Source organism: Vidua chalybeata, chromosome 7 (genome assembly GCF_026979565.1).
Source record: "Vidua chalybeata isolate OUT-0048 chromosome 7, bVidCha1 merged haplotype, whole genome shotgun sequence".
NCBI classification, from domain to species: domain Eukaryota; kingdom Metazoa; phylum Chordata; class Aves; order Passeriformes; family Viduidae; genus Vidua; species Vidua chalybeata.
This window is the reverse complement of record NC_071536.1, coordinates 5,999,107-6,014,491: the sequence shown is the minus strand read 5'-3', so window position 1 is coordinate 6,014,491 and position 15,385 is coordinate 5,999,107. Positions and strand designations below refer to the sequence as shown.

Sequence of the window (15,385 nt, the reverse complement as noted above, 5' to 3'; positions counted from 1 at the left end):
TGCCGAGCTGTGTTGTATTCCACATTTGGACAGACTCCCATCCTGGGTTGCAAGGTTGAGAGTCACAGGCTGTGTGTCTACACCAAGAGTGTGGGATTTGGGGTCTCCTCTGTGTGCACCATTGAGGGTTGGGGGACACTGCACAAGCCTTGCTGAGTTGACCTCTGTACTGTGGGTGCCAGTGATGGCCTTTGAGTTACTCGCTGTACTCTGGAGCCTGTGCTGGGAGGGGAAGGACACCTCTCCTCCCCCACATGTGTGAGAAAAGGAGTGCTTTGCTTAATTTTCTTATTGTTCTGTTCCCCAGCTGGTGGCACCTAGCTTCCGCAGGTGAAGTCACCACCAGCCCTTGGAAAAGGGGCAGCTGAAGCAGAAAGCTGTAGGTGGTTGGCATCATGGCACAGCCTGAGCCCCAGGGCTCCAGCCTTCCCCCAGCTCAGACCATGGTGCTGTGGGGCATTCACAGGTCATTGTCAGAGCTGGAAGTCAGATGGGATAATAAATTGCTAAGGGTGATGCAAGAGGAACTTCACTGTGTTCTCCTTTCTGTCTGCTAGTGTGTGTCCCAGGCAGAGGGGAGCTGGCACAGCAGCCTCATGTCACGTGGCTTGGGTTGCCTGTCCCCAGACAGGAGCACCATATCCTCCAAACCATGCTGGGAGCCTCTGCCTCCTCTAATGCATTTAGCCACAGAAAAATGTTATCAAAGAAGCAGCTCACTAAAGGGGAATGATTGCTTCACTCATCCTGCTGCTTACACTCATGCAGATAAGCAAGATAGAAAAACTTAATTATTTAAGAAGATTCACCTCAGGCTGTCTCAGCTCAGCCCTGTTTGCCTTTTCCAAATTATGAACATCTTTACGCCTGTCTGTGATATTGCTCTGCATTTAAATTTCTTCTTGCTGAAACTGAATTATTCAAGTGTCATGTGGCAATGTGTCTCGAGAGGACATGGCTGTGTGGATTTCACCTATTATTAAATCTGCTCCAAGCTGCAATTTTGGATTGAGCACATGCAGAAGAGATCAAGTAGATACAGGATATATTCAGTACAATTCTTATTTGAGAGAAACTGTTTCTTCCAGGAGTCCTCTGACACTCTTCCCAGGATCTTCTAGAGTGTTTTGATCTCTGATTTCAGAGATCCCAGGCATCAGTCCTAGACTACTCCCACGATGTTACGTGAGGTGATTTTTCTCCTTTAGACAAACTCTCAGCTCTGGAACCTATTCCAGAGCACAGAGCCTGGCTCGGACAGGAGGTGCTGGAGCCATCAGTGCTGTGTGATGGGCTCCCCAGGGAAGGATGGGGGGATCCTAGGCCATGGCTTTGTGCCAGTATCTCCACGAGGAGGTCGGCAAGGTGAACACAGAGCAATCCAGCATAGGACAGGACATAAGCATGGTGCAGCAGGCACTTGGCCAGCTGAGCTACCACCTGATCCCCTGGAAGGAAGTTGAATGCCCACTGCCTTCTCAGGGACTCTGCCACAGCTGTTGATTTAAGTGCTCTGCAGGCCCCAGGGGTGAGAGGAGCATCCATGCCCTGGACAATAGGTCCCGTGTCTGTGTCACACCCCGGGTGTATGACGGCCACCAGACACCAGGACATCTCCCAAGGAGGCCACGGAAGGCCCTGGTGCCCTTCCTGCTTCAGCTCCGTTGGCAGCTGTGGGGGCTCATTCTGCTGCCCTGAGCAGACAGAGCAGAGGAGCAGCTGCTTGTTGTTTGGGCCGTTCCTGAAGTTCCTGTTGGGTTGTGTCTTCAGCACTTGGGGGAAGGTCTTCCTTGCAAGCTGGGGCAGTTTGGGTGGGCTGGGGGTGTCCCCAGGGCACGTGGAGGTGTGTCCTAGGGCTCTTTGTGACACAGTGCACCATGGTCACCGTCGGAGGGAAATGGACTGAGTGCGCAAGGGTGACCCTTTGTGACACGTCGTGACATGGGTGCTGGCGGTGACACAGCAACGCCACAGTGCTTGGTGCACACAACGGGAGAGGACGGAACAGAGTAGTGCTGTGAGGAGCCCCCACACAGCCAGCTCGTTTCCTTGCTGACCCGGAGCTTTTCCAAGGTGTTTTCTGTGCAGGTGACCTTAAGGCCAGACTGTGGGTCTTGGTGATCCATAGCATTTCCAATGTTTCTCTTTTGCAGATGCTTTCAAGGGCAGTCTGTAGGACTTGATGACCCAGAGTCTTTAGAAAATGTCTTCTCTCACTGTGGCAGGAGGCCTTCAGGACAGAATGCAGGACTTACTGTTCTGTAGCCTTCCCAAGCCTCCTCTATTGTAGGTCCCTTCAAGGCTGCAGCACTTGCTGACCTGCAGCGTTTCTGAGGTGTCTCTCCTGCAACTAGCCATAAATCCAGACACTGACATGGCAGAGAGACCTCCCAACCTACCCAAGAAGGTGGAAAAATGCCCTAGTGATGCCCCACCACAGCAAGGTAATTACTTGCTACAGTTCAAGCTGCTGTAGAAGGCTGAGTGAAAGACCCAGGCCACAGGCCTGGTGCCTGCAGCCTGCTTCGTCCCGTCCCACCCCATCCTGTCCCATTCCTTCCCTGTGGACATGCCCATGGAGAGGACAGAAGAGGGGCTGGTGCTGGACTCCCTGGTAGCCTGGGGTATCCTGGGGCTGTCCCTGCCTGGGGACCGCAGGGCTGGGCTGTGTTCTCTGGCCTCTCCTGCAGCTCTTCAGCTCTGGCATTCCTTGCTCTTTGCCAGATGCAGGGAGGGACCGGACACAAGGGCCAGACTCTGCCCGTAGCTGCTGGCACTCTGTGGGCCAGGTACTGAGAGCCATCCCCACCTTGTTAGCTGAGCATCAGCATTGGAGCACTCAGTGGATCCTCCCTCTCTTCCCTATTGTTCCTTCTTTTGCAGATGTTTAGGAACCTCACAGGCACTTGGTGTCAAGAGATGATCAGCATGTTTACCCTTGGTAAACACGCAGAGCCAGCAGAGCCTGGCGCCACAGCCACTCAGAGCATAGCTTCTGCTCCCAGCCTGGATCTTTTTGGGGAGACAGTTGTCTCCAGTCCAAGTCAAGTAAGCAGCCTGTGGCTAGGGCTGGGTGTCCCCAGCAATAGTGTGGTGCCTTCAAGCCAGTTCCACTGGGCCTCCTCAGCCTTTGAGGCCCAGCCCAATGTGGTGGGAAGGGAAGTACTTCTCAGGGAAAGCTGGGGAAGTTGCTGCTGTGGCAGCTCTTCAAGTCTCCCCATGCCTTCTGCAGGTGCCAGGCTTTGTTAGGAACATGCACCAGAGGCTTGCGTCCAATGGGCCTCCAGACGACTGGCTGTTCATGGACATCCTGAGGCTGACTGAGGCACACCCCACTGATGTTGCAGTGACCCTCCTGCGCTGTGCCCCGTCATGTGACAGGTACAGGGCCCACCTGCCTTGAGGGCTCAGGTCTAACCAGTCTGTAGGGCCCATCACCCTGTACAGCCAGTCCAATGGGGTCTGCTAGACAGGCAGAGAGTTCCAGAAGCCACTGGACACTCCATTTCCCAGCCCTGGCTTGTCAGCCCATAAGCCTCCTGACATGCTCCCTCCCCACCCCTCAGGGCATTGTGGCTCTGTCCTCTGGGCCCTTGTGGCTGCCCAGGCCACAGTGCTCTGGCTGAGACCCCCCTGACACCCAGCTCTGGTCCTGCAGAGGTGCTGCAATCATGTGGAAGACCATAGCCTCATCAGGAACAACACTGGAAAAGGTGCTGCCAAAACTGCTCTGTGTGATGGAGGGCTGGCCACTGCAAAAAATGTACACCTCCGATGGAGACAATAAGGATGTATTTGCCCTGGCTGTGAGTTTCTGTAACTGGCCATTGCTTGCACACAGGTTGCTTCTCCAGTGCCTCTCCATCCTCTCCCCCACTGCAACGCATCTCCCTGCCTCAGGCACTGGGCTGACACCTGGCTTAGGGGCAGGTTCAGGGGCACGAGCCAGATGCTGCCCCTGTATCTCCCCTGGCCTCTCCCTCGTATGCTCAGGCCTTGCCACTCAGCACTGAGTGCTGTCTCTAGATGGTTTATCCTTTGCAGGCAACCAGGGTGGTTTGGGAGATTCTCCGCCTGCCCTGGTGCCCAGAGCCATTTGTGGAATATTCCCCCCATCTCTTTGTGGCTCTGCTCTTCCAAGTTTTCATCAGTACAGAGCAGCAATCAGAGGACATAAATACTTTCTGGAAGAGATGTCAGGAGGAAAATGGCCTTCCCACCAATATCAATAGGTGCTCCATCCCAGTCCTCCTGTCACTCCCACGTCCCCAGGGCTGAAGCCTGGGCTCCCAGCATGACCTGGGCTTTCTCTGCATACAGATTTGCAGTGAACACTGTGAGGGCACTGTTGCACCATCTGCGTTTTCTGGATTTACTGATGGTAATGGAACGCAAGTGTGCCTGGGACACCCTGCTCTGTGCCGACAGCCACCACTATGCAGTGGGTCTGCTGGCCAGGTGAGACCTCATTCTCCCCACCGCCCCTCTCCTTTGTGCCCGGAACACCCCACCCGGTCCCCGTGGTCATGGGCGGCAGGGCCTTGTCACCAAGGGAGGGATCAGGAGACTGGAAAAGGCTGGGAGAGGAGGGTGCCCCGGAACAGCCGCCTCCCAAAGCGCCCACGGGGTGCTCGGGAGAAGAACAGAGCTCTGTCAGTCAGCCCTGAGAGAAGCTTGGCCGCCCAGCTCAGGAGCAGTGGTGCCTTTTTCTCCCCACCAGGGAGATGCGCCGTGTCACCCTACCCTTCTGTTCCTCCATTGCACTCCGCCTGCTCAGGTGGCTCAGCAGGGAGGAGCCACGCTGGGATCTTGCTGCCCTGGCGTTCCTCGTGGAGGTGAGCCCAATGGCCAGCGCTGCCTCGCCGAGCTGCCTCCCAGCCCTCTGCCCTCTCCTAGCCCCAGCTGCCTGGGACGGTGCCCGCGCCCTGTGCTGCTGCCTTGGCTCAGCCCTGCGTGCTTCTCAGCTCCTGCCAGCTGGGCACTCCCGTCACTGCTCTGTGCCTTTCAGGTCCTCGACTGCCTGGACTTGAGTGAATGGGGTATCAGCATCCTGGAGATCATGACAAGGCACCTGCAGAGCGAGTCTGTGGAGAGGTGTCACCTGGCACTCAGAGGCCTCGTGGTGCTCAGCAAGGACCCCTCGATGGTGAGAAGGAGGCAGCAGCTGAAGCTGTGCTGGCAGCGTGGGGCTGGGGAAAGCAGCCCCGCCTTGGGCTTGGCTGGGCTTTGGGAGCTGTGGCAGCTGCTCCCAGCTCTCCGGGGTCGCTGTTCAGCTGCCTGAGTGCTTTGGGACAGGCTTTTGGCCTCTGGGCTCCATGGCAGGCAGGTGGGGTTGCACCACTGGAACCATGTCAGCGGTGCAGCTTTCCATGGATTCACAGCACAACCTTGTGTTCCACACAGGCCAAAAAAATGTGCGGCCTGTCTGAATGCCTTTTGGAGCTACTGAGGAGTGAAGACATAGAGGTGGTCAAGATGAGTCTCTCTGTGTTCACAAATCTACTCCTGAACAAAGATATCCTAACATCCAGCTCCACAGCCCCAAAACTGGCTGACACGCTCCGGCCCCTCTTTGACAATGTAAGGTTCTGTGCCCCCAGCCACAGGCACTGGGTGCTGCCCAGAAGTGTGGTGCCCTGTGGATTTTTGGGCCTGTGCACAGGGGGGCCAGGAGAATCCAGTGCTGAGTTTTTTCCTTTCCAACAGGACAACAGCCTTGTGCAGCGGCTCTCCATTGGCCTCTACCAAGATGTGATGGAATCGGTAGTGGAAAAGGGAAAAAAGCCCCTGAAGATGCTTGTGAGCCAGAGCCTGCTCCCTCTTTTCTTCCACTGCCATGATGAGAACCGGCGTGTGGCACAGGTGAGGGCTCCTGGGCGCTGCTGTCCCCATGGGAGGGGGCTCAGCTGTCTCCCCACACCCTGGCTCCTCATGGGCTCCAGCCTCCTCCCGGCCTTGGCACAGGGGCGCGGGTCCTGTGCCCCGGGCTGCCGTGCCATCTCTGGCTCTCTGCTGCTCTGCAGGCCTCTCGGGAAACGCTGCTTTCTGCAGTCAAGTTCCTGAAGAGGAAGGATCTCATGCGGCTGCTGAAGACAGATGACCCATGGAGCTTTGCCGAGCATGTGGTAAGGACAGCCTGAAGCCCCAGCCCCAGCCCCAGCCCCAGCCCCAGCCTGGAGAAGCCGCCTGCCCACGGTGCCCAGTCTGTGGGGCTGGCAGCTGTGGCCCCTGCCCAGTGCTGCCCGCAGGGGCACCGGCCTGCGCCCCACACGCCGCTCCCTTCCCTGGGCCGCGCGGGCTCGGCTCCAGGCTCCTCTGGCCCCGAGGCCGGTGCTGACGGAGCCCCGACCCAGCCGGGCTCTGCCGCGGGGCGGCACCGCGGCTCGCCGGGCCCTCCGCCCCGTCCAGAGCCCGGCTCCTGCGGCTGCTGGCCGGGCCTCAGGGCTGTGTGGGCAGGGGGAGCAGTGCCGGGCGTAGGGAGCGCCCGGCCGAGGGCCAGGGCCCACACCAACCCTTCCCTCCGTGCCCTGCCCCTCTCTGCAGCTGGCAGAGGACAGGAGCCGAGCGGCCGAGCACCTGCGCCTGGCGCTGCCCTACCTGCAGAGCCCGCAGGAGCCCCTGCGAGAGGCGGCCGTCAGGTCTATTGGTGAGTTACAAATCCGGGGTCTCGGTCCCTCCCTTCCCCCTTGCTGCAGCATCCAGGCCAGGGGCCGTGACAGGCTCTGTGTTCCCAGGGATCGCCGGGGTGCTCATGAGGGGGCAGCCAGAAGAGCTGCAGCTCATCTGTGAGGGTGAGTGAAACCAGCGAGGTGTCAGTAGGAGCTGGCAGGGGAAGCTGCAATCCCTGCCTCAACTGCGGATGGCTCTGCTCCTTGTATGGATGAGGGGCAGCATGGGGAGAGCACAGAGCCATTTCAGAGGTCTGTGGGAGATCTGTGGCCAGCACCTTCCAGCTGATCCTTGTTGTGTCCTGCTTCCTCCAGGCCATGGCAAGAGCTGGGTGGAATGGTCCTTTCAGGGGGTTTCCTCACTCTGACCGTGGGTCTGCCCTTTGTTTCAGCCCTTCAAGCCCTTAGCACAGATGACAGCCCCTCCAACACAAACCTGATCGTTCAAGTCATGTTCAATGAAAGAGCTGCATTACTAAGTTCATCTTCTGAAGAGAGACAACCAGGACAGCACCAGATTCCATACAAGAGGAGACAGCCTGGAGATCAGAGGACAGCAGCTGGAGTTCCAGGCACTGGAACTGCTGGAGCTGCTGGGAACACCTGAGCTTGCCTTCCCTCTTTACTGGTCTCTTCCCGCAGCCCTCAGACCCTGCTTGTTCCCTGCCCCTTCTCCCGAGCTCATCCCTCTGCTTTGATTGCCATTAATAAACATTTCAACTTCTTCACCTCATTTGTATCTTTGTGGAGCTGAAGTGGAGCAAAGCCTGAGCCCTGGAGCACACAGGCTGGGGCTTTTCTGCCATTCTTTTCTGTGCTGCATTTTGTGCACAAGGCAGGTCACGCTGGAAAGGTCCCTGCCCTGAAGGTCTGGTTTCACAACAGTGTGGACCTAAGGGTCTTGCTGAGCACACTGAAGGTCAGCAGTAGGACAAAGACCCTGGATTTTAGAAGAGCCAACTTCAGTATTTTTTGAATCCAGCTGTGAAGGATTCCATGGCAAGCATGCACTGAGAGCAAAGGAGCTTGGAATACTGGAAGTTACTCAAGAAAGCACAAGAGTGGTCCTTCCCTATGAAGGGAGAGGAAGAGGGCAGAGCCAGAGACCTCTCTGATTTACAGTGAGCTTTGGGTGTACTAAAAATGCAGCAAATGAAGCAGCAGTTCAGGGGCTGACACACAACTATCCCACTGTACGGAGCGCTGTCAGGCAGTGCTGGGATCCTGGGTGCAGTTCTGGTCCCCACAACTGAGGAATCACAGCTCCTGCCTCAACCAAGTGAGACCAGAGGGAGGATACCCTTCCAGTCTCTTTTGGGCATGGCTGCAAAACAGCTGCTGCTTCTTTCTCCTCCTGGGTTTGGGGTTTGCTGATCCCAGAGCCAGAGCCAGGTCGTGCTCTATTTTCCAAAGACTGTTCAGAGCAGGCATGAAAAGTGCTCTGTGCACAGTGGAGAGTCCTGGATGAAGGTGCTTAGGAGAGCACCTAACCCAAATCTACCCTTTTGCACTTTAAATATGTAGTTTGCTCCAGCAAGAAAGAGCTCCCCTGGCTCTGTCAGTGCCTGTTCTGCTGCCTTTGGGCTACCTAATGTTGGGATAAGGAACTTGCAGCAATTCCAGAGTCTGCAGTGACAATGAAGATGCCGAATTTGAGATTGGAAAATTGGTATGGTGACTATATAAGGCTAAGCTGTAGTCCTAAAACTCCTTTGATGCTGTGATGTTTGCTCAGCTGTTGAGAACTTGAGTACAATTGTAGTTTTGCTCTCAGCTCTAGGAATCACAGAATCCTCCAGCAGTTTGTGTTGGAAAGTATTTTAAAGATCCTGTAGTTCCAGTTGCCTGGCTCTGGGCAGAGACACCTTCCATTAGAATTGGACTAATCCATCTTTACCTTCCCTCGTCCAGATTTTGATCTAATGTGAATATATCAGCTGGTTAGATTTTGTAGCTCACAGAAATGGAACAGGAGTTTCCCAATATCCCATCTAAACCCATGCTCTGCCAGTGAGAAGCCATTCCTCCTGTCACTCCAGGCTCTTGCCCAGAGGTCCTTTCCAGTTCTCTTGGAGCCTTTCAGGCACTGGAAAGGCCTCTATGGGCTCCCTGGAGCCTTCTCCAGGCTGAACATTCCCAGTTCTCCCAGCCTATCAGTGTAATGTTCCAGCTCTTAGACCACTTCCTGGTCCTTCCCGGCCTCCTCTGGACTTCCTTGAGGTCCTCTCCACCCATCCCAAAGCCAGCACAGCTTGCACAGACAGAAGCTGCCCTCAGCTGCCTTAAGGGAAGAGCACACACAAACCTTCTGCTGTTGGAAACACGGAGTTAGAGCAGCCTGACCTCCCAGCGCTGCTAGGAAACTCTTCAGCTGAGGAAGGAGTTTTGTTTCACTGGAGACAGCAGCTCCCCCTTTTGGCGTTAAACACAACCAAAGGCACAGGCATTGATTAGAGGGTGAATAAAATTATGTATTCCAGTCCTGCCCACCTCTCCCTCAGGGAACTGACAGGCCGCTGAGTTCAGACAGCTTTTCTTAATGAGACAGAATTTTTTCACAATCATGCCATCAGAGCACAAACAGGGATAAAGCACTTTTATTTACACTTACTCAGTTTGTAAAACCATGTGTACACTGCCATCATTTAAAGTGCAAGCTACATGTCTTCTGAATAAACTGAAGGCATAACAGGTGCTATGTAAGATAAAATACTGCCACCAGTAGTTATACAACTAACTACAGGTGCCAGTAGCGTAGTTCAAACCCTGACCAGCGTAGTGTGTTACTTCCTCTTGTATATTACCAGCCAAAAACATATTCCATTGCTTTAGATACAATACTTTCATCTTTCCTAGGAGTTTGTCTGTCAGAAACCACCTAGAAGGCAGGGAGAAAAACAAGAAGAGAAAATACAGAGAATGAGTCAGCATGTAGTTAAATAGTTTTTACGCTAACCATTTATTTCTTCTTTTCCTAAGCACTGCTATATTTTGACTAAATATGTTTGAAGTATCTTCAAAACAAGCCCTCAATCCCTGGAAAAGTGACAAGTCATTAATTTAGTATTTTTTATTATTATGTTAGAGACTGAACAGACTGAGCTTGTACTTGAACCACATCATTAAAGAACTGACTGCAAAAGATAAAGGTCACGTTGAAGTTAATGTCTGCACAGCCTCCTAGAGCTAAGGGGAGACAACATAAAAACACATATTTCTGTTTCCCTTAAAATACCTGATAGTCACTAGTGGAAGCCTTATATGCTGTTGCAAGAGGTCTCATGGTAGAAATCCTTGCAGTACTGTTTGCAGGTTGTGTTGGTGTGCCAGCAGGTTTTGTAGGTGGAGTGAAAATCGAAGACATTGAGGATGTAGAGCTTCTTTCAAAGTTTTCCATCACACTCTTAAAGAGAGGGTTAATATAATGTAAACAAATACTGAAAAACAGTATTCCAACCTTTGCCATCTAAAATTATCTACTATTTGATTTTTTTTGTTAAAATGTATTTGGATCCCAAAAGATAAAAGGTGTGTCAGTAGAGAACATACGGGTGCACATGAGTGCCAAGCATTTTCCTCACTGCAATCATTTACATTTTGAATTATGCCATTGCAAAGTATTGGAAGGTTAGAATCTGTTTGCTGTCTGTACTGAATGTCAACCAAGTTTGAAACAATGTAGACAATAAAATACAATAGGAGATGCAATCAAACTTCAAGGCTCCATTTCATAAGCTTATGTTTAGAAAGGAATGCATGTAGAATGGAAGAGGTAGGAGGTAACTTGATGGGAACCACAAGTTCCACAACAAACCAGAGAAAACAAGATGGTAAATAACAACCAGCCTGGGGACGTGTGATTTGGTGCATTTACACTCAGTGCAGCACGGGATTCAACCAGCCTAAAGATAGCAGAAATTCAGCAGCACATTTGGTAGAAGAGCACTTTCCAAAATAAAGAATAGCATTGGTGTACACGGTGGGTGTGCAGCTGACTCTGCTTAGCTCCATGGAACTAACTAATGGAACCCATGGAAATAACTAATACTTTTAAATCAGAAGCCTAAGTGCTGATGTCAAATCCATCATATCTAGTTTTCAATCGCAGGAAAGTCTTACCAAACCCAATCCTTCAGTGGATTGGTCTCCTGAAATCTTTTGCCTCCAAAAATACAAATTAATGACTTATGGGTTGATTTATTGGTATATGAAAGTGAATACTATCCACAAAAGACATAAGAATTCAAAAGCAATGAAGATCAGATGCCTGGCAATTATATGTCTTAGATGATTACTCCTAGAGCTTCAGCTTACAGGCAATGCATTCATGGATACAAACTGGACACCAAAAGAGTAGAAAGGCATGGACAGACCACCAGCAGAGGCTCACAGAGAAAAGGACCATAGAAGTAGTTGTTTCTGAATTTTATTGAGTGTAAGAAATGTTTCAGACTGCTAAAAGTTCAGTAATTGCAAGTTCAGTTTCTAAGGCTGCCTTCTCAGAATGGTTTACATTGGAAAGCTTCCAGCACTCTTTAGTATCATATATCCTTAAAGGAGACAAAAAAGAAAGATCTGTGCACTGTAGAAGAATGGCTGTTATTTGCTTAAGCTAATGTACAGTACCCAGTGCAAAGGGCTGCAAGCATTAAAGGTCAGGATATTGCCAATACCTAGACACTAATAGCTGATGTTAATATTAAGACTACAAGACAGCCATGTGTACCCTCAGCTCCTACTTACAAGAGAGTGACATGTTTTTATAGGGGCAGGTGGGAGAACAGGATTAGGATTTTCTTGCTGACGAATTTTCAGTCCAAGTAGTAAGATAAATTCAAGAGCCAGAAGCACATAGTCACATAAAAAATAGGTACAATTAGGAGCAGCAACAGTCTTAATCTGCCATTAGGCATTTATTGCAGGCCCTAAATGTCACAAATTCCATTCAGGAAACTGATCTCAGTTGTGTCTTATATTATGGTTTCACTTCCTGTCTCGTACAGCAATATAATTGCATTCATTGTAATTTCCTAAGAGCACAGAGATTGCTTGTAAAGATCCTTCTCAGCAGGAAATGTTGACAAATACTTAAGAAAAAACTTATGTAAATGTGTAACAGACTGTATCTACACAGACAAACTACCCCAAATTTGCAATCCCAAAAGAAAAAAAAATTAAAGCAGTCAGGGGAAAATAAAAAGAAGAACCAAAAGCAGAGTGCCTTTGAACTAAAAACAACTATTAACTTACTTTATCTATACAAGGCTTGACACCAATCATGATAGATTCACCAAAAATTCTTCCATCTTTGCTTAAGGCTTTCCGGGCTTGAAGCTTAGACTGATATCGAATGTGCATCCAGTTTCCTGTGTTGGACATCTGAATGAGATGAAGTGGAAATTGTGAAATGTAGTTTCTTACTTGCTTCATTCACAATGTTTTCTGACATAAGTCTCAAACTAAGACATACCACATGCTTTAATATGTTTCCATACTGAGCAAACTGTAGTAGAATATAGGAAGCTGATGCTTGAGGAAATCTGAAAGACAGAAAGAAGTACTCAAAAAATTATGAGTAGTTTAAGAATTCAGGTGTCAAGCATTTAGAGAAATCCAGAAGAGACCACTGTAACATCAGACGCAGTGACTTGAGAAATACCTCCTTCTCAGCACTTTGCCACACAGCCCAACAGCAGAATGGTGCCTTTCTAACTAGACAAAATAACGTGTAGCTCAATTTAAGATGCCTCACTGAAATGTATGTGTTTGCTTGCTTTCACCATAGCTGTATTTGCAGCACATACCAATGCCAGACAACATCAATGCCCAAGTATTTTTCTTGTACGCTGTAAAGACTTCACCCAGGTTTTTCTGATACTTTGGAAATCAACTTACCCAAATACAGTTACCCAAGTGTCATCAAGTTGATCTTCTGAAGTAAGGGAATCACCTTGAGTATAAAAAGGATCTAGCTGAGCAGGAGATAGAGTGGTCTTCTTAGGCTGCCCAATACTTGCAGGGCTGAACTTGCTTGAAGCTGTTAAATTAAAATGGTATTCCTGAACTGTCACCCTGTTCTTTTAAAAGTTTTAAAGTTCTTTTAAAAGAACAACAGGGTGCCACTGAACAAATTTCTTTTGCAAGACAGAGGTTTCTAATAAAAAGCGTAAATTCATGTCAAGCATTTCATTTGTATGTGGAAGAGTTTGATGGGGATTTACTCACAGACAGAAAAAGTAAGTCAATCATAACTTCACATCTGCAAACACACTAGTAAGTTTTTATGACTAGCAACCTAGTGTTCTCTTTGACTTTGAAACACCAACAGCTAATACAATTGCCAAATAGGAACAGGCCAACAGAACAAAGCTTAGCAAGAAGCCACTGGTTCATACACAAGATATCAAACCTTGTGAAGATGGAAGGCAATCCATCAATCTCAGCTTCTTCATTCAATTACAACCACCCCTGTGCTCAGTTCAACACCACATTTGGAACAAGGAACAAGAAAAGCTGCTTGAAACTCGGTCAGTCTCAGAATGATTAACTGTTTCCGACTCATTCCCATATACCTTTGAAAAGCTAACAAATACACAAGCTCTTCGTAAATTCGCAAGGAACTGATGTAGCTTGAACAGTCATGATTTTCCTGTATTAAAAAAGCAGTAAGAATAGAGAGAATAGAAATTTTGACAGGACATCTACCTGCTCCTGGAGTTGATGGCAAAATTCCAACTGATGGGCTCTGTGATAAAGTGAAGCTGGCCTGCATTAATATACAGAAAGTAACAAATCATTCTTATAGGTATACTGCTCAGATCAAGAGACAATTTTCAAGCGATTTAAACATTCAGGTAATAATATAACTGTTTGCCTTAAGTTATTCCTAACTTTTAAGAGTAAGAACAGATATTTGCATGTACATTTAACAGAAGATTACCAAGAGCTATTAATGAAAAGTTATTTGACAACATATTTGACGTATGCTTTGTGAAACAAAGTAGCTTTAAGTACCAATACTCAGAAACCCTTTAGTTTACCTTCTCAAAATAGTCATGTCACTATTGCTGCACTGTAATAATTCACACATTTGTGTGCATCCTGCTGGGAAGGATATTAGTATCCTAAGTTTATCAGCATTTTCACTGCCTTAAGGGTTCAGAAATCATGGAAACATAACCTTCCCTTGTATGGAGACTACTACTAGACTTACCTTCCTGTTCAACTATTTAGTGCATAGAAGGAAAGTGTACTTTGAGTTTTAGATGGTGGTAGTTGTTTTCTTTTTAACATGGGATTTCAACACCCAAAACAATTTTAGTCTACTTTCAGCCTGAATCATGGCATTTCTTAGCTACAAGATCAAACAGCCTGGAGTACCAGTAGACCTAGCAACTTATGTTCTGATAGCTGCTCAACATTTTTTGAAATTTAATATCCAGTCCTTTAAGACACTTTAGCATTCTGTCCTTCACAGAAAACCTCAGTTTTCAGAAGGCAACACTCACTAGATAGAATGCTCATTCAGTTTAAAGTGTTCTCCTTGCATCAAAAGAGTTCAGTGAAAAAGGACCTAATAATGCTTGATTACTCAGTTAAGCAGCAGAGCTTATTATAAAATTTACCTCAGAAATTTGAGTGTTCCTCTTTCAAAATTAAGCCAAACTGTCTACCCAAACTTAGATTACATATTTTACTCAGAAAGAAATTCCTTCTGTTTCCATAAGCGCCTCTATTGCCTTCTAAAAGATAATCACAGAAACCCGGAATTATTAAGTTTGGAAAAGATCCCTAAGATCACTGAGTCCAAGCATTAACCTAACACTGCCATCTTGACCACTAAACCATGTCCCCAGGTGTCACTTCCACATGTTTTTTGAACACTTTCAAGGATGGCGATTCTAACACTTCCCTGGGTGGCCTGTTCCAATGCCTGACCAGCCTTCCAGAGAAGAAATTTTTCCTGATAGCCAATCTAAACTTCTTCTCAGGCCATTTTCTCTTGTCCTCTTACTTGTTACCTGGGAGAAGAGAGCAGCCTCCACCTTGCTCCAACCTCCTTTCAAGTTGTGAAAGGGTCCTTCTGGCAATCAGCAGCCCAATAAACTTGAAAGAAAGTGAAAAGCTGACAAACAAAGCTGAATTTGTATGTACGAAGTATAACTGAGGCATCACTTGCATTTTTCATTTCCTACTGAATTGAAAACTGGCAGTAACAGGAATTTGCTTCATGACCACAGCTCTTGTTTCAACAGGAACAGGCACAACGAACAACCCAGACTAAGCACCGGCATGATCTGTAGGGTCATCACTCATTTTGCTACAGCAGTTTATACAACTAAGTTTGAGAATTCACTGAGGCAGTAAGCTGCCTCACATCTTCTGCTAAGAACAGGCCAGTGCTGAAGACACTTACTGTTCTTCTTGAGGACAGAGGTGTTGATCCAAGCCCAGGACTAGACAACTCATCATATATGCTTCTAACTGGTGGAGCACCACCTTTATCCTTATGCGAAGGGACTACTGGTTGTGGGGGAGACCCTCCTGCAATGCAAAGGAACAAAAGAAGAGCATGACAAAACCTGTGACTTTGCTTTGGTGCTACTTGTTCTTGAAACTTCAATAATAAATTCTGCCGTGCGCTCATGTTGATTGTTGTTGAGACTGTTGATTGTTTCACTGGAGGTTTGCAGAGCCATCTGTCCTACCAAATGTTC

General features: G+C 48.8%; 2 protein-coding genes across 2 annotated transcripts; one reads left to right on the top strand and one right to left on the bottom strand.

The window, feature by feature from the left end:
- The first annotated feature begins 1,987 nt into the window (after positions 1-1,987).
- LOC128790758 (maestro heat-like repeat-containing protein family member 6) lies at positions 1,988-7,396 on the top strand. Its single transcript, XM_053947814.1, has 16 exons — positions 1,988-2,073; positions 2,154-2,444; positions 2,725-2,789; positions 2,884-3,048; positions 3,233-3,381; positions 3,659-3,806; positions 4,045-4,232; positions 4,321-4,458; positions 4,721-4,835; positions 5,009-5,146; positions 5,404-5,580; positions 5,707-5,862; positions 6,024-6,125; positions 6,544-6,646; positions 6,735-6,791; positions 7,061-7,396. The coding sequence occupies exons 2-16, from the start codon at positions 2,375-2,377 to the stop codon at positions 7,273-7,275; spliced, it is 1,986 nt and encodes a 661-aa protein (XP_053803789.1). The 5' UTR covers positions 1,988-2,073; positions 2,154-2,374; the 3' UTR covers positions 7,276-7,396.
- Positions 7,397-9,249: 1,853 nt separating this feature from the next.
- Positions 9,250-15,330, bottom strand: LOC128790859 (nucleoporin NUP35-like). The gene is made up of 7 exons (XM_053948001.1): positions 15,085-15,330; positions 13,374-13,434; positions 12,564-12,705; positions 12,139-12,208; positions 11,919-12,047; positions 9,904-10,071; positions 9,250-9,546 (listed from the first exon to the last, which is right to left on the bottom strand). Exons 1-7 carry the CDS (start codon positions 15,313-15,315, stop codon positions 9,469-9,471), a joined length of 879 nt encoding a protein of 292 aa, XP_053803976.1. The 5' UTR covers positions 15,316-15,330; the 3' UTR covers positions 9,250-9,468.
- Positions 15,331-15,385: the final 55 nt, after the last annotated feature.

What these genes read in the sequence shown, in the direction of transcription:
- LOC128790859 (XM_053948001.1), bottom strand. Translation starts at nt 15,315, where the DNA reads ATGAGCGCACGGCAGAATTTATTATTGAAGTTTCAAGAACAAGTAGCA. An exon ending in CTCTGTCCTCAAGAAGAACA is followed by an intron (nt 13,435 to 15,084) that starts GTAAGTGTCTTC and finishes ATATTAATGCAG; the next exon opens with GCCAGCTTCACTTTATCACA. An exon ending in ACTTGGGTAACTGTATTTGG is followed by an intron (nt 12,209 to 12,563) that starts GTAAGTTGATTT and finishes TCTGTCTTTCAG; the next exon opens with ATTTCCTCAAGCATCAGCTT.
- LOC128790758 (XM_053947814.1), top strand. Translation starts at nt 2,375, where the DNA reads ATGGCAGAGAGACCTCCCAACCTACCCAAGAAGGTGGAAAAATGCCCT. An exon ending in TTGTCTCCAGTCCAAGTCAA is followed by an intron (nt 3,049 to 3,232) that starts GTAAGCAGCCTG and finishes TGCCTTCTGCAG; the next exon opens with GTGCCAGGCTTTGTTAGGAA. An exon ending in GCAGTGGGTCTGCTGGCCAG is followed by an intron (nt 4,459 to 4,720) that starts GTGAGACCTCAT and finishes TCTCCCCACCAG; the next exon opens with GGAGATGCGCCGTGTCACCC.